We start from the raw sequence: 25,138 nt of genomic DNA, 5'->3' as shown, positions 1-25,138 counted from the left end.
GACACAACATTGACTGTAAATCAACTATACTTCAATGAAAAAAATTTTAAATCAACAAAATTGGTTTAGTTAGTGCGTGAATTTGTACATTAACATCTTTAATGGGAGTGAATGTAAAATGAATTACAAATAGCTACCAAAAGAGGGCAGTATGATAATTTACTAATATTTTCAACAGTCTAATCAGTTCTATCAATTCTCCACAAAGACTTATCTCTGGTGAAGCAATTCTCCCAACTATTGACAGTGCTCTATATATTTGTCATATAATGGTCTACTGCTGCTGCTGCTAAGTCACTTCAATCGTGCCTGACTCTGTGCGACCCCATAGACAGCAGCCCACCAGGCTCTCCCATCCCTGGGATTCTCCAGGCAAGAACACTGGAGTGGGTTGCCCTTTCCTTCTCCAATGCATGAAAGTGAAAAGTGAAAGTGTGGTCTAGTATATTTTAAACTAAAAATGATGATTAAGAACTTTGGTTGTTGGCTAATGTTCATTAGGATGTATAAATGTGTATACCTGCATAAACTAAGCTTCCCTTAACTGTATTTCTTTTTATACCTATTAGCACAGACTTTATACCTCTAATTAAACCATTTATTTATTCTGAGTTAACCTAGAACAGACACCTCTGGGTATAAAAACTACAAGAACTGCTGTGTTATTTATTTTGGGAGGATGCTCAGATTCCTTAAAGGAAAAGTAATTCTATTCTTTTTCAATGAAAATGAATACACTTACTGGAGAAACTTCAGAAAACAGATAAACAAAAAGAAGAAAATTAAAATGACCTATAATTTCACCATCCAGAGATAATACATATAAATCTGTGGTGCTGGAGAAGACTCTTGCAAGTCCCTTGGACTGCAAGGAGATCAAACCAGTCAATCCTAACAGAAATCAACCCTGAATATTCACTGGAAGGACTGATGCTAAGCCGAAGCTCCAATACTTTGGCCACCTAATGCAAAGAGCTGACTCACAGGAAACGACCCCAATGCTGGGAAAGATTGAGGGCAGGAGGAGAAGGCAGCGACAGAGGATGAGATGGTTGGACGGTATCACTGACTCAGTGCACGTGAGTTTGAGCAAACTCTGGGAGATAGTGAAGGACAGGGAAGCCTGGTGTGCTACAGTTCATGAAAATGTACAATAAGATCATGTCACAAATTTGTAACATGATTTTTCTCATAACACTACATCCTAAACATTGTGTTGTATCATTAAACAATTATCCCCAATATAATTTTGTGATGACTGCATTGCATTTCATTGATTGGATGTGCCACTAATTTATATAACAAACATCCTTTAATGGACATTTTAGTGTGTACAATTTGTCATGATTACAAAAATGCTGCAAGAAATCCTCTTGGTAAATTTTTGCATACACACTGAGATATTTCCTTCAGAAATTCCATGAATTTTGATTGCCAAGATGACCTACAGAAAACAAACCAATTTATACCACCCTTTGCAGTACATGACTATTACTTTCCCAAACTCTAACCCACATAGGGGTTATAAATTTTTTAACTGTTTTTAGTTACAAAGGAATGGTTATTTCCATAGTAGTATCTGATACACAATTAAAAAGAAAGAATAAGTACACTAAAAAATAAAATTGCAGAGTGAAACATACCTGGTAACTTGTGGGAACCTATTTTCCTTAAATGGTGGTAGGGTACTGATTATTTTCTGGTATAAATAAAACCCAGTTCTGCTTGAAAACACACTGAATGAATGTTCAAGTGGATAGTGCAGAGTAGTTAGTTCCTTGATTCTCTAATTTAATTGGCACTGCCTCTTCTCAATCTGTCCAATATATCCCTCATGCTACCTTAATATTCCACCAATCAAATGAGTCTGTTGCGTTAACAGGATTTTAATTTTGAGAATGCTCCTGGGAGCACTAAGGGAAAATCAGTCATTCACAGCTTAGAATGAATTGATTCCAATTGGCTGAAGTCTTATTATGTAGCAAAGATCTACCATCCTGAGCCATGTTGAAAATTTCTGGGAAGAATCAACATTCAGTATGGGCTACCTGAAAATGACACATTGGTTTAGGCAGGTGAGGTAGAGAGGGGGTGGGAACATGGCACAGACAGGGAACAGCACTGAAGAAAAGCTGAGATCAGGAAAAAGGGATGGAGAGTGATGCTGAAGGACAACACAGGATAATATTGCTTCCTTTTTAATTTTGTCCAGTGGCTGACCTGAGTCACCAATGGTTTCTACCTTCTCCATTGCAAAATCCTTTGATGAGAACTATGTACCCAATGGCACCCCACTCCAGTACTCTTGCCTGGAAAATCCCATGGATGGAGGAGTCTGGTAGGCTGCAGTCCATGGGGTCGTGAAGAACCGGACATGACTGAGCGACTTCACCTTCCCTTTTCACTTTCATGCATTGGAGAAGGAAACAGCAACCCACTCCAGTGTTCTTGCCTGGAGAATCCCAGGGACGGGGGAGCCTGGTGGGCTGCCGTTTATGGGGTCGCACAGAGTCGGACACAACTGAAGTGACTTAGCAGCAGCAGCAGCATGTACCCACAGGGAAAGGGGCTGATTTGCATTTTACCTCTTTCTTAGATGCTAGAGGAAATGGACAACTCAGGGGTAACAGAAGAGCCAGAGTAGAGAGGGGAACTTTACTGGGCCATCTCTGGGTAGACAGGTTTGGCAGGCATGGACTCACAATCAAGAAAAACCTAATCAAAACATAGATTAAAGGCTAGATCAGCCCAGCCTTCAGGGCTCCCAGCAGAGACCTACATTGATGAAGGGAGAGAATCCAGTAAATAAAAGCTAGAGATTTTTAAATTGTTATTGTCCACGTTTTTCCTTTGGCTTTTTCCCCCCCTTCTAATGGCCCAATTATCAATGACTAACATTTTATTCACTTTTTCTGTCTCTCATTATAATGCTCCACATCACTCCTCCTGGTTCAACATAGAGATGTCCCCATAGGCCTTCCACTTTCCTGAGTATCAGCATCTGTTTCTCTTGGGCTCTCTCCTAACTCACTTCCAATTTGTTGCTAGCAAAGAGGTGGTCGGCATTTCCAGTGAGTCATATATTTGAGTTCCATGCCACTCTTAGGAGACAAAACATTTCCATTGTTAAAAAGATTCACAAGCAAGGAAAGGAAAAACACTTAAGTTTTTCAGACTTTCCTTTGGAAACTTACAAAAAGCAAATTTCAAAGCATTATTCATTTATTGAAGTGTTGATTTAAGTCCATAAATAAAATTATTGTGATCTGTCTATAAAATTTACTCAATATGACTCCCTAGTGATTTTTTAAAAACAAAGTCCATATATTCCAATTATGATGAACAGGAGTTTGGCATGGCTAAGGTTTCAATGAAGTCAAACGGAGGAACTGGCAACTCAAGAAACTGGCCCCCTCCTCTCCTCCATGGAGTCTCTTTCCCTACATCACCTCCCTGGCACATTCTTCGAGTTATTGCCACTTCCTCAAATCCAATCCCACATGGCCAAGTGTAGTCTGACCACTGCCATGTGAACATCTTACTCTCATTGCCTCTCTAACCCTACATATCTAAGAATTAGTCCCTCATTACCCCACAGCATTTCCATACCTAATCATTCTTGAATTTGATAGACTGCTGGAAATGTAACAGGGAATGGACAATTTTGACTCCATGTTGGATCTGTTTCTTTGACTGTAACCTTTGCTTTTCATTGCTTTTGTTAATATAATCATACATAATGGCCTGCCTCAGGGAACCCTCCTCTTCCTCACTGAAAGTTCCTTTGTTCAGCTATCAGGGAGACAATCTGACCCTGCCCACCTGGGAATGGCTGCAGAAAAGAAATTAATATATCCCCTATTTTTCAAGATAAATGGCCTTTTTTCTTACTTCACCTCCCCCAACTCTGTTCTATAAAAGAACCTGGCATCCAGACCCCATAAAATGGTTAATTTGAGACATTAGTCTGCCATCTTCTCAGTCTGCTGTCTTGCCAAATAGTTGTTATTCCTTGCCTCAACACCTATCTGTAGACTCAGTGGCCTGTTGTGCAGCTAGCGGAGTGAGCTTGACTTAGTAACACCAGCTGAACAATTTAAGTACGTTAGTTTCCTGCTGCTGCTGTAACAAATTACCATGAATTTAGCGGTTTAAGACAATGCAAATTCATTATGTTAGAGCTCTGCAGGTCCAAAGTCCACCTGGTCTGGTCAGTCTTGCCAGACTAAAGTCAGGGTGTCAACAGCCTGCATTCCTTTCTAGAGACTGAGGGAAAATGTGTGGCCTCCTTATTTGGATAAACGGCAGTTCCTTGCAGTTGGAGCACCCAGGTCATTTTCTTGCTGGCTGTAAGAAAGTTCAATTCTAAAAGCCACCCACATTTCTTGGTTCATGCTGCATCCTTAATCTTCAAAGCTAGCTACAGTGGATGGGGTGGGTAAGTCCTTCTCATGTAGCATCCCTCTGAATCACTCTTCTGCCTCTTCCAGTTTTAAGAAAGCAAGTGACTAGATTGGGCCCACCCAGGCTATCCAGGATCATCTCTCCATCCGATAGTCCTGATCTTTAGTCATGTCTACAAAATCCCTTAAAGGCTACATATTTAAGGTTCCAGGTATTAGGAGCGGACATCTTTGGGGAGTCATTATTTTTCCTTTTGACTCAAAAATTCAATTTTTTAAACTTATAGAGAATATGAGTTGCAAGGAACCACACTGTAAAGAAAAAATCCCAAAGGGGAAAAGTGAAGGGCCCAGAACCTAGAGTTAGTTTCAGCAATATAGCTGAGTTTACGAACCAAAGTCTCACTCCTGACTCCTCCCATTCTCCACCTCCCACCCCCAGATCCAGTCATCCATCCCGTGCATTCTTCTCACCATAGCAGCGAGCTTTTGCACGGATTAAAGAGAAATGATGTGTGTGATGGTAGTAATAGTGAACACTGATTGATGCTTCCTGTGAGCCAGGCTTGACACATGAAGGGCTTCATACATATTTTATTATTTAATCAGCCAACAACTGTATGAAATATGTGGATTCCTTAGAATCAGTCCTTTTTAGTGTTTGAGAAACTAAGGCCGGGCAAGGTTCTGTGAATTGTTCCATGCCTCCCTCAGAATTCTCTGTAGAGCTGGGGTTTGAACCCCGGCAGTCTGATTTCAGAGGCTACCCTCTGGGCCTCTATTCTGCTTCCCATGATAGACTCTGCAGACCATAAATCAGTATATAAATGTGGAGTATTATTACTAATATTCCCTAATTTCTCTCTCATCTTTTTCTTCCCATGCACACTGCCCACTTCTAAACCCAGATCTTGATTGCCTCACACTTAAGTGAAATATTAGGAACCAGAATCTTCTCAACTGGAAAGGATCCTAACGTTCTTCACATTTGACTTCTCCCCCAGTTCAGTGAGCCAGCCACCAAATGCATACCACTGGCCACATCCAACTGACCTCCGTTGTTCTATCTTGCCCAAATAATGGGACTCACACTGAAGTTTTTGAAAGTTTGAATTACTTACCAACATTTAAAAATCAGATTTCAAGTAAAATTCCAAAATTTTACCCTTCCAAAATTGGAAGTTTCAGATGACCTCTGTCAGCTCTCTAGCCCTTGAAAGCATGCTCTGGCAGGAAGCTGATGGATACGGTTCTCTCCTCTTTCTATCTTAAAAGTGTATTCACTGATTCCACCATTTACTTAGCACTTGGGTGTATACCACTGGGCACTGTTACTAATACTTAACTTTTTCCCTGTATGTCTTGTTTTCCCAACTAAATGCTAAACTGCTTGATGCTTTATTATCTTCAGTTATCCAGTGCAGGGCTTTGTATGTGATAGATGTTCAAAATATGTTTGGATTGCCTGACGACATCATTATGGAGTCTCTATCAGAAACACATCACAGGTAGTTCAAGAGCAGGAATTTAATGCAAATACTGCAAGGGGTCAGGTCCCTGTGATACAAACCACAGCAGGGGAAAGATGGGCAGATCTGAGAGCAGTGAGGCAGAGTCCATTAAGGAATGACTTAATACTTCTTAGATGGTTATTGCTCAGAATTGCCCTCTGGAGTAGTAACCACAACTGTCACTCCATCTTGCCTAACATATCTTCCAAAGGAATACAAAAATGGCTATTCAAACAAGCATCTCCTGCAGCAACAATCTCAACACTATACCTTTATTGACCTTTCCTCTGTTCCTAATGCTCTCTTCTTGCTCCCTCACTCCTGATTCCTGGGATCAACTCAAAAACCACCTGCACCCAAGTCATACAAGGTCATGTGTGAGGTTTCTGAGGTTTTTCTTTTTCTTCTGCTATTTGATATGTGGGAAATATAAGACTTCAAATGGGAGACAGTCGGTTGTCTTTAAACCCGAGACTGTTGTAATAACTCTTTACTCCCAGCACATCCCCCCATCCCAAGTTGGATGGGAAAGATAAAGGCTTAATCTTTTAGGAGTGGATCTAAGAAGAATGACTAGACCCGTTAGCATGAATATTTTAGACCCAACTAAAATTTGTAATCCAGTGACAGTCCTTCTCTGGATTGAATTACTGTTTCAATGAAGAGATGATTCAAAACAAGGCACCACGCCTTAGGCACTCTTATATGGAAACCCCAAACAAAACAATATTTTTTATGATACTAGCTCTCAAGGACTCTCGCAAGAAGCATATTTTTCAGACTTTACTACATAGCAGACAAAATGAATGAAAACATTTCTTCAGTGACACAACCGAAATGTGTTTACTTAAGCTGTGACCATCTCACGTCACAGTGCTCAATAAATACTGACATAACGTTTTTATTAAACAATAAATAATGACATCACTAAAGAAAACTTCAGCTCCTAGCTGATGGAATTTCCCCAAGTGCAAACAACTGGCAATTGTAGGTGGGCCTGGGCCAAAATGGGAAGAGTGAAATGTGTTCTTGATCCCCCAGCCTCTGGGTCTTGCTCCTCTCCCAGGTGAGGATAGGAGAACCACTCCAGAGCTGATCTGGCCTCTCTCAGGGGTTAACAGATCTAGCAGACAATCTAGGAGATGCATTTTGTGGGTATTTACATGCATTTTTTTCCGGGAAGAATAGAGTACCAAAAGAAAGTCTATTTAAGTTAACAAGCATGTATACAGCATTACTATGATCCAGCACTTCATAAATATTATCTCCTAGTCCTCATGACAATATTACATGGAAAGTAATCCCCATTTTACAAATGGGGAAACTGAGGCACAGGAGGTCAAATAAATAACATGGAAAGGGATAGAGCTAGGGTCTGAGCCTAGCCTTTCCAGCCCTACTACATTGGGCTGCTTCTCACCTTGGGCTGTGATCTAAAACAACGATGGGCCACTGACCTGCTGGCCATCCACCCTGCTCTATCAGGAAGGACGTGCACTTTAGGAAGGAGGAGAGCCTTGAAGTAAACTATTTCTGACAGGTGAGGGATATGAGAGCATCATCCCCCACTTTCCAGTGTCTGTGCAGTTAGACATATAGACAGTTATCTAGGCTTCTGGTCAAGGCCAGTGCAGATAATGGAGTACTTGGGTTATGCTTTCCATTGTAAAATGCTAGCCACAACTTGGGTTCACTCTACTTCTAAAGGCTCGTAGCTTCTGGAGCTTTTTAGTCTGATATGTAAATACTTAGTGCTTCAAGAGGCAGCGAGGGAGTGTGCCTCTATTGAATGCTGGCATTAAGTCCAGGCATCTTCATGGAATCTACCTCCATGCCCATGAAACATGGCCCTCCATCCAGACCTCAGCTCCCTGGCCCTCCCCTCTGGCATCCCAGCTGTCTCTTCAACACACCAGGCACAGCCTCACCTCAGGGCCTTTGCACTTGCTGTTCCCTCTGCCTGAAATACTCTTCCCATAGAGAACCTCTTGGTTTGCCCTGGTGTCTCTTTCAAATGTTGCTCAAATATCATCTTCCCTGAGAGACTGATTCAGACCACTCTATTTCCAAAGGATGAATGAGTATGCCTCCTTAAATAACTTTAAATGTGAATAAAAGACTAGGCTCTTAAGGGAGAGGTTCAAATGCTGGCTCTGCCATGAGTAAATTTCTGGCATTTCTCTGCTTGTATTTATTCATCTGTAAAATGGGGGCAACTATTTTAAATGAAATTATATTACATTTACAAAGTATTTTTATCACAGTTTCCACAGTAAGTTGTAATGTTAATTCAGGCTGTATGACTTTGTGTCCTTGGATAAAGTTTACCTTTATATAATAAACTGTTTTTCTTAATGCAAATAATGTGATATAAATAATTTGCAGAGGAGCATTTTAAAAAAGTCATGTAGTTTCTAAGACTTGTATGATGTCATTTCCATTCTAATTCTAAAACATTCCTATCTATTCACTAATGCTTGAATAGTCAGAGTATCTACTATAACACTGTGTTTGTCTAATGCAAGTTTCCTTAGCTTAGCAACATTTCCTAGAAAGACCATAGGTTCCATCATTTTGTATTACACATCAGGAAATGGAAGTTCACAGAAACCATTTCAGAGGTGAAGGAGACTTGAGATGACCTAGTAGAATATTGTAAATCCAGAAAAGCGGCAAAGGTAGTCACTTACACTGTATTTCTTTACTTCAAAAATCATTTATTTACGCACCATAGGCGGCATAAGGAAAGAGTGTGTGATCTTTATTTGAAATTAGCTTTCTCCTGGTTTTCTACTGCTGATCACAAACACTGGATACAGTTATCTCTGTGGACTTTGCTCGACACAAAAAAGGGAGGAAATTTTTACTTAAATCATTTGAAAGACACATCTTTTAGGACTTGGAGTTCACTGGAAGAAAAGTATTATAACATAAGCCATAGGTCTGGAAAAGACTAGATACCAAATCAGTCCAAGCCCCTCAGTCTACAAAGGAGGGAAGAAGCTCAGGAACATGAAGGGATTTGCTCAAAGCTTGGTCCTTTATTTCAATTTTTCAAGGCCTCCTGTATATGAGACATTGGGGGTATAAAGCAGGGAATAAAATATAAGCAGGGAATAAAACAAAACCCCTGGCCACAAACAGAGTTTACATTTTAGTGATTTTATGCAACTCACTTTAAAGTTTTAAATCTCTACCTTGAAAAATATTCTATCACTGAAAGTTCTTTACTAATCCAAACTTTATGTCATTTGCATTCCTAAAGGGAAAGAAGAGGCAAGGGTTTAGGTCATATAAGACACTTACATTAAAAACAAGCACAACTGCCACAGACATCATTGCAAAGGCATCCTCAATTTACTTTGACGGGTTTTTACAGCACTGTGATCTTGTGAACACGAGGCTTCTTGCCAAGATCAATCTGTTTCTTCTTATTTCCTTGAAGCAAAGATGTACCCACATCATGGTACGTTTCAAACAGCATGTTCTCTTGGAACATCGACTTACTTCTTAATAGATTAAATCAGCGAAACTATTGCTTTTATTCCTCAGATGTCTTGGAGGTAAAAATCCATCACAAGATAAATGAATACAGCGAAGTTTCAGTAAAAATTGTGTAAAAGTTAACATTTTTAACTGCTTCAGGGACTAAATATTGAGGGAGTGGTTAAGGACCCAAGTTCTAGAATTCTGTTGTTGTTGTTGATCAGTCACTTAGTCGTCTCCAACTCTTTGCAACTCCATGGACTGTAGCACGTCAGGCTTCCCTGTCCTTCACCATCTCCCAGAGTTTGCTCAAATTCATGTCCATTCAGTCAGTGTTGCCATCCAACCACCTCATCCTCTGTCACCCCCTTGTCCTCTTGTCTTCAATCTTTCCTAGCATCAGGGTGTTTTCCAATCAGTCAGCTCTTTGTATCAGGTGGCCAAAGTATTGGAGCTTCAGCATCAGTCCTTCCAATGAATATTCAGGGTTGATTTCCTTTAGGATTGACTGGTTTGATCTCCTTGCAGTCCAAGGGACTCGCAAGAGTCTTCTCTAGCACCACAGCTTGAAAGCATCAATTCTTAAGTGCTCAGCCTTTTTTACGGTAGAGCTCTCGAGAATGCTACCACTTCTACTTTTCAGTTGTGTGAAGTGACTCCAACTGTCCAAGCCTCAGTTCCCTCATTTAGAAAATAAAGGATTAACACTTGATTGTAGCTCCTGTCAGGATTCACTAAGGTAACACATGAAGCTTTTTAAAAAATACTTATTTATTTGGCTGAGCCAGGTCTGAGTTGCTGCATGTGGGTCTTCGATCTTTGTTGTGGCATGTGAACTCTTAGTTGCAACATGTGGGGTCTAGTTCCCGGACTAGGAATCAAACGTGGGTTTCTGGCACTGGGATTGTGGAGTCTTAGCCACTGGACCACCAGGAAAGTCCCAAAGTATTTAAACTGATGTGACAAATGTAAACCTCTATGAAGACCCACACCCTCTCCAGCCTTCTGTTCTTTCATCCTGCAGATACTGTTAGTTTAGGCACTCAGCCTTTCAAAGTGAAGGTAAAGTCACTCAGTGTTTGACTCTTTGCAACCCCATGGACTCTACAGTCCATGGAATTCTGCAGGCCTGAATACTGCAGTGGGTAGCCTTTTCTTTCTCCAGGGGATCTTCCCAACCCAGGGATCGAATGCAAGTCTCCCATGTTGCAGGCAGATTCTTGACAGCTGAGCCACAAGGAAAGCCCAATACTGGAGTGGGTAGCCTGTACCAGGAATTGGACCAGGGTCTTCTAGCATTGCAGGCAGATTCTTTACCAACTGAGCTATCAGGGAAGACAACCTTTCAAAACCTCAGGTTATCTCCATTTTCACTTGAGATCCCTAGCCCCTCCCTTTCAGTGTTTTTCAGATGGCTACCACTGTTTCAGCATCAAATCCAAACTGAAAATATCCAGGCACAGCATTATCAAATAGAACTTTCTGCAAAGATGGAAATACTGTGTCTGCACTGTCCCATAAGGCAGCCACTAGCCCCGGGTGAACACTGAGTGCTTGACATGTAACTTGTGTGACTGAGGATCTGAACTTCTAATTTCACTTCATTTTAATTAATTTAAATAGCCACATCCATCTAGTGGCTATCATATTAGAGAGAGTGCATGTCTAGAGGAAGAAGAGAAACCTGGAGTGTCAAGAGTGGGGAAGTTTTTCCTAGAAGTCCCCCAGCAGATTTTCCCAGGTGTCTCTCTGGGCTAAAGCTGGTCACATGCCTACTCCTAAATCAAATATTGGCAAGGAAAACCATTTCCACAGGTAGCTTAAAATAATCAAGATTCAGTGCGGGCACAGCAGCCCCAGCCCTGGCAGCGCCTGAGCTAGAGCAGGCAGCAGGGCATGGAGGGGCTCAGAGGAGCTGAGCTGGCCCGTGGTAGGTGAGGGGCCCGGCTGGACACTTCTCTCTTCTTTCTGTAATTGATAGTTTGGGTGGTAAAGAGATGGCTGACAGTGTCAAAACCTTCCTGCAGGACCTTGCCAGGAGAATCAAAAGACTCCATCTGGGGAATCTGTACCATCTCAAAGCTAAATGCTTGAATTCAGCAGAAGAGACAGGAGCAGCGTTGAAGAAGGCCAAGCAGTGTCCTGGCTCAGAGGAGAGCCCAAAGCACAGAAAGGAAGCAAGAGAGTGAACCACACATTGTTAGTAGAATTTTTCAGTGCTGCGCTTGGAATGGTGGAGTTTTCTGGTTCAGTCTCCTTATTTTTTCAAATTCCTGTCCTTCAATCACTAACAGCCCAGATTATTGGTGATCCATACTACATGGGGATGTCTGGTCGTGGCTGGAGTTCTTCCTTACATCACTTTTCAGTGCTCTCTGGGTGCTGCCCCTCTTTGTGCTCAACAAAGTCGTCAACATGATTTGGTTTCAGGATATAGCCAACCTGGCTGGCATTCAAGGTATCGGGGAGGAAGCCTCACCCATTCCCTAGTATCAGGAAAATAAATGCTGACATGCTCTTCAACCGCTTGCTTCAGGCTCTCTTCCTCCTCCAAGGGATGTTTGTGAGTCTCTTTCCCATCCATCTTATTGGTCAGCTGGTTAATCTCTTGCATACTATACTGCTTCGTCTATCGTTGGTTCAATAAAGGAATTGAAATGCACCAGCAGCTGCCAAACATGGAAAGGAACTGGCCTTACTACTTTGGATTTGGTTTGCCCCTGGCTTTCCTCACAGCAATGCAGTCCTCCTTCATTGTCGGTGGCTGCCTCTTCTCCATGCTCTTTCCTTTATTCATTATCAGCACCAGTGAAGCAAAGACGCCTGGCAAAGCATACCTTTTCCAATTGTGCCTCTTCTCCTTGGTAGTTTTCTTAGGCAAAAGACTCTTCCACAAGACAGCCTACCTGCTGTCGGCCCTGAGTAGATCTACTTCTGCAGAAGAATTCCCATCACCACATCCATCTCCTGCCCAACTGAAGGCTGCTGCAGGCCACTGAGTTGGTCACCCACCATCCAGAGTAGGTGGGTGGGATCAGAAAGACGCTGTGGCAGGTCTTTTCCTGGCTCACCTCCATTCCCTCCCAAGGAAGGTGAGGTCTACCCTGCCAAGAGCCCTGCCCACACTCCATTCTCTCTGAGGAATCCAGATTTTTGTCTCCGGTGCATGTAAAAGGCAGAATCTTCCTGATACCAACCAGTATGGATTTTCAACACTGGTAAGTCTGAAAGGACCATAGGTTTTTCTGCAGTTCTTTTCTAGCATTTGCCAGCCCCATTCCTGGACTGATTTGAATACTCTTTCTCCCTGTGCCATTTCCCCTCTCACTTCCCCATCTTGCCTTCCACCACTCTTGGATGAGTGGATTTTTGTAATTCGACCTATTGTATTTGGTGGACCTGTTATTTTTGTCCTTCTGTGAAGCACATATATTGGGCGTGGGAGGGACAGGAGGCTCGGCTGCTCCTGGTCACTCACTTTATAGTCATCACTGTCTTGTTTCTTGTAACTCAGGTTAGATTTTGGTCTCTTGCTCCACTGTAAAAACAAAAAACAAAACACGAGCTGGAAGACACGGGACAGAAGAAAGACCTCACAGCCAGATCTCCACCATGTTTGAGGAATGATTTTCCTTCTCCACCTTTAAGGGGAAAAAGCTTTTTCACTGGTACATTTAAAGATCTGCCAAAGACAGGGAGGTACCAATTTCGGACAAGTGCCACTGCAACACGGAATGCTCAAGGAACCTGAACTTTTAAACTCTGGAGGTCTGAACTTGACTGCTGGCCACTTCAGGGCCTGTCTGGTGTTTCAAAGGAGTATTGTGGGAAGCCACTCAGTCATGTCCAACTCTTTGAGACCCCATGGGCTGTAGCCCACCAGGCTCGTCTGTCCATGGAATTCTCCAGGCAAGAGCACTGGACTGCATTGCCATTCCCTTCTCCAGAGGATCTTCCCAACCCAGGAATTGAACCTGGGTCTCCAGCATTGCAGGCAGATTTTTTACCATCTGAGCCACCAGGGAAGCCTGGAATATTGGAAGCCAAAGAACACTGGGTGCTGCAAATAGGAACTGAAGGGGTAAACTTATTAAACCCTTTAAACCTGAAAAAAAAAAAAAGTCAGAATTTACTCAGGAGAAGGGTGGAAAGAGGAGAGCACCCTACAAAGCCAGGCTTAGCCAGCAAGTAAAGAAACAAAGCATGGTTGTAACATTAACGATCAGGAGTAAGTTCCACACAGCTTCTGTACTGTCTAGATCAGGAGTAAACTACAGTCCATGGGCCAAATCTTGCAACTCAAGTTTTACTGTCTCAAAACCACACCTACTCATTTACATTAGTGGTTGGGACATAGACTTGGATTACTGTGATATTGAATGGTTTGCCTTGGAAACGAACAGAGATCATTCTGTCCTTTTTTAGATTGCACCCAAGGACTACATTCTGGACTCTTTTGTTGACCATGAGCGCTACTCCATTTCTTCTAAGGGATTTTTGCCCACAGTAGTAGATATAATGTTCATTTGAATTAAAATTGCCCATTCCAGTCCATTTCAGTTCACTTATTCATAAAATGTCAATGTTCACTCTTGCCAGCTCCTATTTCACCACCCGACTTACCTTGCTTCATGGACCTAACATTCCAGGTTCCTATGCAATACTGTTCTTTACATCATGAGACTTTACTTCCATCACTCAGTCATATCCACAAGTAGGCGTTGTTTTCACTTTGGCTCAGCCTCTTCATTCTTTCCGGAGCTACTTCTCCACTCTTCTCCAGTAGCATATTGGGCACCTAATGACCTGCGGGTTCATCCTTCAGTGTCTTATCTTTTGGCCTTTTCACACTGTTCATGGGGTTCTCAACACAAGAATACTGAAGTGATTTGCCATTCCCTTCTCCAGTGGACCACATTTTATGAGAACTCTCCACCATGACCCATCCGTCCTGGGTGGCCCCACATAGCATAGCACATGGTCTCACTGAACTGTGGAAAATTCTTCAAGAGATGGGAATACCAGACCACCTTACCTGCCCGCTGAAAAATCTGTATGCAGGTCAAGAAGCAACAGTTAGAACTGGACATGGAACAATGGACTTGTTCCAAATTGAGAAAGGAGTATATCAAGGCTGTATACTGTCACCTTGCTTATTTATATGCAGAATACATCATGCGAAATGCCGGGCTGGATGAAGCACAAGCTGGAAACAAGATTGCAGGGAGAAATATCAATAACCTCAGATATGCAGATGGCAAACCACCCTTATGGCAGAAAGTGAAGAGGAGCTAGAAAGCCTCTTGATGAAAGTGAGAGGAGAGTGAAAAAACTGGTTTAAAACTCAACATTCAAAAAACAAAAGATAATGGCATCCAGTCCCATCACTCCATGGCAAATAGACAGGGAAATAATGGAAACAGTGACAGATTTTGTTTTCTTGGGCTCCAAGATCACTGCAGATGATGGCTGCAGCCATGAAACTAAAAGAAGCTTGCTCCTTGGAAGAAAAGTTATGACCAACCTAGACAGCATATTAAAAAGCAGAGACATTACTTTACCAACAAAGGTCCATCTAGTCAAAGCTATGGGTTTTCCAGTAGTCATGTATGGATATGAGAGTTGGACCATAAAGAAAGCTGAGTACCAAAGAATTGATGCTTTTGAACTGTGGTGTTGGAGAAGACTCTTGAGAGTCCCTTGGACTGCAAGAAGATCAAATGAGTCAATCCTAAAGAAAATCGACCCTGAATGTTTATTGCAAGGACTGATGCTGAAGCTGAAGCTCCAATATTTTCTGCACCTGATGTGAAGAGCTGCCTCATTGGAAAAGACCCTGATGCTGGGAAAGATTGAAGGCAGGAGAAGAAGGGGACAACAGAGGATGAGATAGTTGGATGGCATCACCGACTTGATGGACATGAGTTTGAGCAAGCTCCAGGAGTTGGTGATAGACAGGGAGGCCTAATGTGCTGCAGTCCATGGGGTCTCAGAGTGGGACGTGACTAAGCAACTGAACTCAACTCATTTACATATTATCTAGGGCTGCTTTTGAGCAACTAGGGCAGACCCGAGTAGTTGGCCAGAGACCATATGGTTTACAAAGCCAAAATGTTTATCATCCTATTCCTTAAAGAAAAGCTTGTCAAGCCCTCATCTAGAACAACATCCCTCATGGTTAAAGTCACCTGCATTTAAGATCTTGGCTAAAACATACTCATATGGCCAAAAGTAGGCACTTCATATGGGCTACTGTATAAGAAAGTTCTGGAAAGCTGCTTTTGGCACCCTGATACTGTTTCTTGCTGGATAACCTAGAAAAGGACCCACCACTTTGAGCTTCAGTCTTCTCACCAGCAAAGTGAGGATATCCTAATACAAACTTTTCCACCCACTTCAGGGGGACATGGGGAGACGACGGATGCCGAGGTGCTCCATAGACCATGAAGAGTCCAGAGGGGTTGCTGCTGCTGTTCTTCATGTTCAGTACTATGTGCTGTTGCCACTGGATCCTACAGAGACCCTGGAACTTTTCTGTGATCAGCAAGGCAAGGATAGCACTGGTCACTGGGACATTTACCAGTCAGCAAAAGCCATTTCTGGAGCTTTCAGCAATATGGAAATCAAGAGATCCATTGGCTTTGTTGTAACTTTAAGAGTTTTTAAAATAGCATCAAATAGAAAAATGTAGTTTAGAAAAAAATGTGACTTTTAAATTGTTTCCAATTTCATATTAAGAGCTTCAAATAGGAGAGTAGCCTTAAAATGGGATTGCTAAGATGAGTGGTTCTTAGCTCAAGGCAAACCCCAAGGATCCCCAGTATCCCAGGACAACACATCAGGAATTCAAAGACAGAACCTACTGGATAATTGAACTCATAATGTCAAAGTGTGAAGGAACCTTAACAGGCAATCAGCTGAGCCCCTTCATCATATGGAGGAAAGGAAACATATTCTTCAAGGGTAATTGGTGCCCATGTCCAGCCACCTCACTGAAGTCTATGCAAAAGTTTAGAGGAATAATATATGTTATATCAGAACTCATTGGGTTCAGATGAGTATAATGCTGGTGCCTTAAGCTGAGGAGGGCAATCCATGTTTTAGTATATCTCTAGCCTTTAGAATAGAGCCACAAATCAAAAGCAACCAAGCAGCCAATTTCTTGAGCACTTACTATGTGCTAACACTTTGGAGGACACAGAGAGGACCTGAGCCTGAACTTGGGACCTAACCAGATATTACTTCATATCAGCAAAGATAAAACCATGAGGAGGAGCAGAATTCAGGACATAGTGATAGCCTTCAACAATTCCTATCAGTGCTCTCACAAACTCAAAGTATTCAGTATGCATGTGCTTTAAGAGTTAGTTTTAAATGTATGGACAGAATTTAGATGCACAGACAGTAGCAACAAGAAACAAGCAAAATTTTAAAAGCCCTCAAGCTTCCTTTGATGTTCAGGATGACTCCATCTTGTGCTGGAGCCTCCATTCCAGAAGTACAGGAGAAGGATCCTTAAACCTGATGAATGACTAAAGAGAATGCTCTCTTCTGCTCTAAAATGCTCTCTAGTCAACCCCATGTCTTCCAGATAAATGCGCAATCTTTGTTTTCCCTCCTCTTCCTTTTGGTAGTCAAGATGGCTTCTAGGTCAGGAAGGGGAAGCCAGTGTTCTCACAGCAGGGAGAAGGGCTCTGCATCAGTGAGCTTACCTCGTGCTGAGCCCCGGGTTCTCAATGGCCTCTCCAGAGATCCCCTTCACCCAGTAGGGTTCCTTCAGGGCCCACTGGTATCCACTGCTTAACGCCATGTCCAGTGGGCCCCATTTTCTGTTCTCTCAGAATCCTACCCAACCTGGGGGGCCCACACTTGCTGATGCAGTTCCTCTCAGATCTTACTACCAAGTGTCTGTCACATCCTCCCTATGGTCCCTGGTCTCAGCTGTCCACACCATTATCTCTGCAGCCCTGGCTCTCAGCGGAGCTACCCGCTAGGAACACAAGAACCATTGAGAATCCCTTCCCTTCACACAAGAAATGAGAGAGACTTGAACAGGACACCACCTCCAGCCTCCTCTCTGCCTAAGCACACTGTGCCACCATTTATCATCCCTACCATTGCTCTCTGTTGATGTGTGGGCCACTGTGAGGTGTTCTCACCCAGAATTCTAAGTGGAAAGTGAGACACAATCTCCTCTGGTTTCAGTTTCCTCCTCAACCCATCCAGAGTCTCCGTCATTCCTTGTCACAACTTCTACTTATCAGGGAAAGAGTCAGGACCCAACAGAAGTGACCTCATCATGCCTGTGGGAGATTTTGGGAGGTTGAGAGATTAACCTAGTATCAGATCACCACTGTGGTATTTATAATCTCAACTTTCAGTTCAGTTCAGTCGCTCAGTAGTGTCTGATTCTTTGCGACCCCATGGACTGCACCACACCAGGCTTCCCTGACCATCACCCTCTCCCAAAGCTTGCTCAAACTCATGTCCATTGAGTCAGTGATGCCATCCAACCATCTCATCCTCTGTTGTCCCCTTATCTACCTGCCTTCAATCTTTCCCAGTATCAGGGGTTTTTCCAATGAGTCAGTTCTTCACATCAGGTGGTCAAAGTATTAGAGCTTCAGCTTCAGCATCAGTCCTTCCAGTGAATATTCAGGACTGATTTCCTTTAGGATTGACTGGTTTGATCTTCCTGCTGTCCAAGGGGCTCTCAAGAGTCTTCTCAATTTTATACAGAGGAATTGAGGGACAAGTAGATCAGCACTGGGTTTACATACAAGACTGTTTCCCTACCTTTCAGGAGCACACACTCTACCTCCTACAGCTCTGACACGCATTGCATAAGAACAAAGACTTGGATGGACAAAGCATGAGAGGGTAAGAGGAGAGAAGACAGTGAGGCCTTGGAGAAGGGGACTTAGAGAGAAATCTATCACTAGAAATGCCTGCAGTACAGAAAGATCTAGATCCAGCTCAGAAAGAGACTAAGTTGGGATTATAGCTCATGAGATCACCAAACTGGCTCTCATGTGTAATTGTTTCCAAGTGGGAAAGACAATTCTGCAAGAATGAAATTATAACCATCTTCCACTAATACGTCATCTCATCCTCTGGAAAATAGTTGTACCTAAAAGGAGACCTCCTTGGAAGACAAAAAAGCAGCAGCAGCAGAGGAAAAAAAGAAAGCAAAGAAAAAATGACATTGGCATAGCCCAAGAGAGCTAGAGACCAGAGGTAAGTAAGTTATAGTTACCTGTCAAACCTCATTTGGGCATTGGGTAGACCAAGAATGACTCCCTCAAAGCTACCAAACTACACGAATGACCACCAAACTATACAACTGGAAGTGTGAAGTTCTACGGGCTCTGTCTGGTGGCCAGTAACCTAACAAGAGAGTATCAGTCCAATCTCTCCTCACTGCTAGGAGCTACTGAGTCATCTCTCAGGCTTCCAGGGTGAAGCTACCATGCCTGCAGTCCACATCCCCCAGAGCCAGGGGCAGTGGCTGCTCTCTGGCAGTTTAGTTCAGACTCCCTCTCCATCTTCTCTTCATGCCTCATCCCACGTTCATTCAGTCTTCCCTTCCTGGGCAACCCGGTAGAGTAGGAACAGTACAGGCTACTGATTCCAATGGGGAATCCTCCAAGCTGTTTGACTCTGGGCAAATGACTTAATCTCTTTGATACTCAGTCTCTTCATCTGCAAACAGAAATGAAAAATATCTACCATAAAGGGTTTTTGTGAGGATTAAACAAGATGATCTATGTAAAGCACCTTGAATGGCCTGCCCCAGCGCAGGTCATCAATACTCATTAGTTTTCATCCCATGAGTTTCTCATCCACTTTGTCGAACTTTTCTTCCCCCTTCTCACTTGGCACATACCATGTGCTGAAAAGACTGATGATGCCAAGGAAGTATGTTTGACTTCCTTGACATGAGACAAAGTGACATGAGACAAAGTGACAAGTATAAAGAAGACATGCATAAAAACAAAAGGGAGCACTGATAAAAGAGATTTAATTCTTCTGAAAAGGTCAGGGGAGGTTTTCTAGAGGTAGTCATATTGGGCTGCACTTTGGAGAATGAGCATGTTTCCCAATGGGGATGACCCCAGGAAGCAGAGGGAGGGAGTAGGGAAGGGAGTAAAGCCAACAGTGGTTACATTAATGAGCACATTGCTACCGTGGGCATCTGGGGCCCAATCCAACAATCCACTGGGTGTACAGAACACACTTTAGCATGATCCCACCAAGGGCTGGGGAAGCTGGCATAGGTAAGCACCAACTCCCATTCTTCACCATTCTGGGGTATTAACTCTCTGGCACTACTAGCTGGTTCCTTGCACAGGTCAAGCATAGACCCATGGGCACAGATCATTCTCAGTCACTGAGACATGGGAGCCATCAAGAAGGCACAGGATCTGTCTGAAGATAACCTCTGGGTGGCTCAAGGGGACATGGGCAGAGCACCAATAGCATCTGCTACAGGTGGCTTAGCATCCTACTAGCGTCATGCATGAACTTGGCCAGAGGCCATATATGTTAGAGCCCCATAGCACTGACTCACACTTTAGGATTTAGTTACAGTTTGTACTTTTTTTCATGTATCCTAGTCATGCCCCTCCAACTGGAGTGTAAACTCCCTGGACTCAGAAATGATGCTCACTCAGCAGGCAGTAATGCTGGGCACACAGCAGGCACTCATTACCACACAACTACTTATCCAGTGTAGTACAATCAGCAGGTCCCCTTGGCCTTCATCAAAGACCAGGCATCCTGAACTGAAGACAACCTGTCTCAGCCCAAAGTTGTTCAGAAAGATGGTGCCTATAAGCTATCTGGATGATCCAGTCTGACATCCAGTCCTAAAGTGGATTCCAGCTTTATTTTTAACTTACAGATATACAACTGCTATGCAGAGTACACAACCTAGTGTAGCAGAGAGCTTAAGGATGCTAGAAGATAGGATAGTGTAGTGGTTAAACACACAAACTTTGAGTCAGATGACCTGAGTTGGAATCGCAGCTCTGCAACCAAAATGTGCAAGCTAGGGCAAGTTGCTTACCTTCTCTGTGCCTCAGTTTCCTATAAAATGGAGCTAATAATACTAGTGCTTACTACGAAGGGTTACTGAGTGAGCTTTAAATGAAATAACTTTTTATAAGGGCTCAGCACAGTGGCTGGCACAAGGTAAATATTATCAAAGTAATTATTAGATAACATGAATGAATACTCTTAATGGGAGTTCTGAAAGACAATAATGATCTCCAATTTAGCCCTTTCCAGATCCCAACACACTTCATTCAGAAAAACCTTTGCATATACGATGCTGTATGTCAATAGAGATGGAAAAGAAAAATGTCTGCCATCATGAAGTTTCTTTTTTTAACATATATTGAGCCTTACAAAAGCCCTCTAGAGGAGCTCAGTATTATACTCATTTTGAAGATGAGGAAACTGAGCCCCATATCAGTCTAGTAGCAAATCGAGATCATACAAATAGCAGGTGGCAGGCATGTGGAGGGCTCGAACCATGGATCTCACCATATTCTACTATATCATGTGGCACAGTAAAGTTTAGCCAATTCTTTAAGACCGTGGTTCTATGCTTGGGTAGGCATCAACAACACCCAGAGGGCTGATTAAAGCACAGATGGCTGGGCCTCACCCCCAGAGTTCCCAACTCACCAGGTCTAGGCTGGGCCTGAGAATCTGCACTTCTGAAAAGCTCCCAGGTGATGCTGATGCTGCCTGTCTGGGGGCCACACTCTGAGAACCACTGCCTGAAGAAATCAATTCATCAGAGAGCCAGAGCAAGAAATACATTCAATGACCTTAGCATCCACTCAGGTTTTCCCTGCTCGGGTTGGTGTCAGAGCTGTGCCCTCTCCTGTTTACCTGGCCCATTTTCACCATTTATTAAAATTAATTAATTAATTTTATTATTACTTTTGGCTGTGCTGGTCTTTGTTGCTGTGTGGACTTTTCTCTAGTTGTGGCGATCAGGGGCTACAGTTTCGTTGTGGAGCACGGGCTCTAGGGCGTTCAGGCTTCAGTAGCTGTAGAACATGGTGGGCTCAGTAGTTGTGGCTCCTGAGCTCTAGAGCACAAATTTAGTAGCTGTGGTGCACAGACTTAGGTGCTCCACGGCATGCGGCATCTTTTCAGATCAGGGATCAAATCTGTGTGTCCTGCATTGGCATGTGGATTCTTAACCACTGGACCACCTTCTGGCTTCACAGAAGCCCCTATTTTCATCATTTTTAAATATACTTCTTCAAAACAGACTTATTTCTATCAAGCAGCTTTCCTTCGGATGATTTTTCCCCTCGTGTTCCACTTTCGTTCCTCATCTACTCTGTGGTGGAAAAAGCGCTGAAACATGAGACCAAAGATCTAGTATCTAGTCTGGCTCCACCACTTCCTAACCAATAATGTCCCTGGGGACATTTACTCATCAGTAAAGTGAGGACGTTTGATTTTTGCCCTGACAATCCCACAGGGATGTCAGTGTGCTGGGTACATATAATTTCTTACACTTACATTAAGATGCCCCAAGGAGACGGTGAGCACAGTTTATAAGAACATCACATGGCCACAACAGAGTTTGTACCCCATGATGTATATCTGGAGTTCTCTCTTCCTACTTATGTCTTCTGCCAGTTGTGGAGGCAATGGGATTGCCTCTGAACCAGTCACATCAACATCACCTGGGAGCTTGTTAGAAATGCCAATTCTCAGGGTCCCCCCAGAGCTACTAATCCAAAACTCTCATGGATGGGTTTGTCTTAACAAGCTTTCTATGTGATTCTGATGTACACTCAAGTTTGAAAACTCTGGTTTTGTGGTTACAAGCACAAAATTCCAAGTTAAGTACAATTCCCACAGCAGTCACTTCCTTGAGCAAGTTACTTATCTCTCTAAGCCTGAGTTTCTTGATCTGTGAAATGGTGCTAAGACTAGGATTTCCCCTCAACAGACTTGGTTTAGCAGCTTAAGAGAGTGGATGGATTGATATGCAAAGCACATAGAGACCCAGCACACTGTAAGTAGTCGATACACATTGACTCTTTATTTCTTCATGTAAAGTATTGTGGGTCCTTGACAATATGCCCCAGTGCCTACTTTTGAAAGACTGCCAATTGTGTATTAGTCTGTTGGGAAGTTTTCTATTTGTGTGCATCTGTGTGTGTTATACTTACATTGTTTGCTGCCAGTACATACTTGTTTTATCCAACAAAGATTCTTTGGTCTGGCAATTTTCTTCTAAATAAGAAAGATATTTCTGTGTGTCCCTAATAGTGTCTTCTTTATAACGATTCTTTTGGGGGGGGGGAGGGGACTACGCCACATGGCATGTGAGATCTTAGTTCCCTGATCAAGGATCAAAGCCAAGCCCACTGCAGTGGAAGTGCAGTCTTAACCACTGGATGGCCAGGGAAGTTCCTGTAATGATTTTTTATATTTGCACAGCACTGTAATCTTTTGGGAGTTGTACCCAAACATATTGCAGCCCTGGTAATTCTCGTCTTTTTACTGCCCTCCTCAGGTACCTTTTCTCCTTTCATAAGCTTATAGAGATCCTCTTTTCAGAAAATAATGCTTCATTAGGGTGATTCTCTATCTCCCTTAAATTTCCATACAGAAGTGCCTTTGAGTAGCTACTTTTATAAACAAATAAGCACCAGAAACAGACCTTCACATATATGGTCAATTAATTTTTGACAAAGGTGCCAAGACCATGCAATGGAGAAGACAGTGTTTTCAACAAATAGTATTAAGAAAACTGGATATCCAAATGTAAAATAATGAAGTTGGATCCTTGCGTGTGCACATGCTAAGTCGCTTCAGTAGTGTCCAACTCTTTGTGACCCCATGGACTGTAGCCCACCAGGCTCCTCTGTCCATGGAATTCTCCAGGCAAGAATACTGGAGTGGGTTGCCATTTTCTCCTCCAGGGGATCTTCCTGACCCAGGGATTGAATAAGAGTCTCCTGCAGCTCCTGTATTGCAGGCAGATTCTTTACTGCTGAGCCACCAGGGAAGTCCAGTTGGATCCTTACCTCACACCATATACAAAATGAACTCAAAATGGATCAAAGGACCTAAACATAAAAGCTAAAACTATAAGTTCTTAGAAGAAAAATAGAGGAAAATCTTCATGATATTTCTTTGATATGAAAGCAAAAGCACAGACAATGAAGTAAAAATAGATACACTGGATTTTATCAAAGTTAAAAACTTCTCTGCATCAAAGGACACTACTTCAAAGAGTGAAAAGACAACCCACAGAATTGGGAAAATTTTTGCAGGTTGTATATCTGATAAAGGACTAATATCCAGACTACATAAAGAACTCCAAAAACTCAGTAACAACAAAAACTCCCAAACAATCCAATTCAAAAATGGACCAAAGATTTGAATAGACATTTCTCTAAAGATACACACGATTCTAATAAGCACATGAAAAACTATTGAACATAACTAATCATTAAGGAAATGCAAACAAAAACCATGATGATATACCATATCACACTCATTATCAAAAAAAAACAGAAAATAACAAATTTTAGTAAGGATATAGAGAAATTGGGATCCTTGTGATTTGCTGGTAAGAATGTCAAATAGTGCAGTCACTGTGGGAAACAGTTTGCCAGACCCTTAAAATGTTAAACATAGAACTACCTATGACCAGCAATTCTACTTCTAAGTATACACACCCCAAAGAATCAAAAGAAGGGACTCAAACTGATACTTACACAACAATGTACACAGCAGCATGATTTATACTAGCCCAAAGATGGAAATAACTCAAATGCCATTAACACTGAATAAATAAACTTAGTATGATATGCAGATACAATGGAGCATTATTCAGCTTTAAAGAGATGAAATTCTGATACATGCTACAACATGGATGAACCTTGGAAACATTATGCTAACAGAAATAAGCCACACACAAAAGGACAAATATTGTGTAATTCCTTATATGAGGTACCTAGAAGAGGAAAAATTATAAAGACAGAAAGAACAGAGGTTACCAGGGTCTGGGAGGAAGCAGGGAGGCAGGTTATTGCTTAATGGGTACAGAGTTCCTATCTGAGATGATGAAAATGTTGTGGAAATGGATAGTGGTGATGGCCACACAAAATTGTGAACTACATTTAATGCCAGTGAATTGTACACTTAAAACTTGTTAAAATGTTTTACACTAATTTTACCATTGTAAAAAAAAGTCCCAAACACACAAACATACACACTGATAAAACAGAAAAAGAGATAAAGGAAAATGAGCATCTTACCTTCCAAGGATGTAACCAGAGTGACATGAAGAAAAATGATGACAAGGGCTACCTTCAACATCAGTAAAAGTTCTTCAGGTCTGCCAACATGGCCACACTGCCCACCAGAGAAAAACATCCTGAAATAAAGTAAGGGGAAAACACATCATCACAGCTTGCTATAATCATAAGATAGAATGCCCAAAAGGTCAGTTCCTCAAGCAAGACAACCTGCAACACCCCTCCCTTTAAAATATTCTAGTTCCAGGGAATTGGCAATGCCAGGTGGGCAATGGTTACAAAAAGCAAAACCCATGTTTACTATGGGAGACCCAGCCACTGGGATAATATATATTAAAAATGATAGGCAAGGTAGTCCATGTAGATTTATGGAAAGCATCAATGTTACCGAGTCCAAGCTCACTCTACTTGTAGCAAGACAGGCCAATAAATC

The 25,138-nt window shown here is 42.4% G+C and overlaps 1 protein-coding gene and 1 pseudogene across 4 annotated transcripts in view; one reads left to right on the top strand and one right to left on the bottom strand.

The window, feature by feature from the left end:
• ADGRG2 (adhesion G protein-coupled receptor G2) overlaps positions 1–24,823 on the bottom strand; it is a 68,623-nt gene extending 43,800 nt beyond the window's left edge. For all 4 annotated transcript variants that reach the window (XM_068962699.1, XM_068962700.1, XM_068962701.1 and 1 more), the window contains exon 1: positions 24,706–24,823. In XM_068962699.1, the coding sequence (XP_068818800.1) occupies positions 24,706–24,823 (118 nt within the window). The remainder of the gene's footprint in view (positions 1–24,705) is intronic.
• LOC138071218 (etoposide-induced protein 2.4 homolog pseudogene) lies at positions 11,356–12,399 on the top strand (annotated as a pseudogene).
• Positions 24,824–25,138: the final 315 nt, after the last annotated feature.

This window comes from Capricornis sumatraensis, chromosome X (assembly GCF_032405125.1).
Source record: "Capricornis sumatraensis isolate serow.1 chromosome X, serow.2, whole genome shotgun sequence".
Classification (NCBI taxonomy): domain Eukaryota; kingdom Metazoa; phylum Chordata; class Mammalia; order Artiodactyla; family Bovidae; genus Capricornis; species Capricornis sumatraensis.
This window is presented reverse-complemented; position numbering and strand designations above follow the sequence as displayed.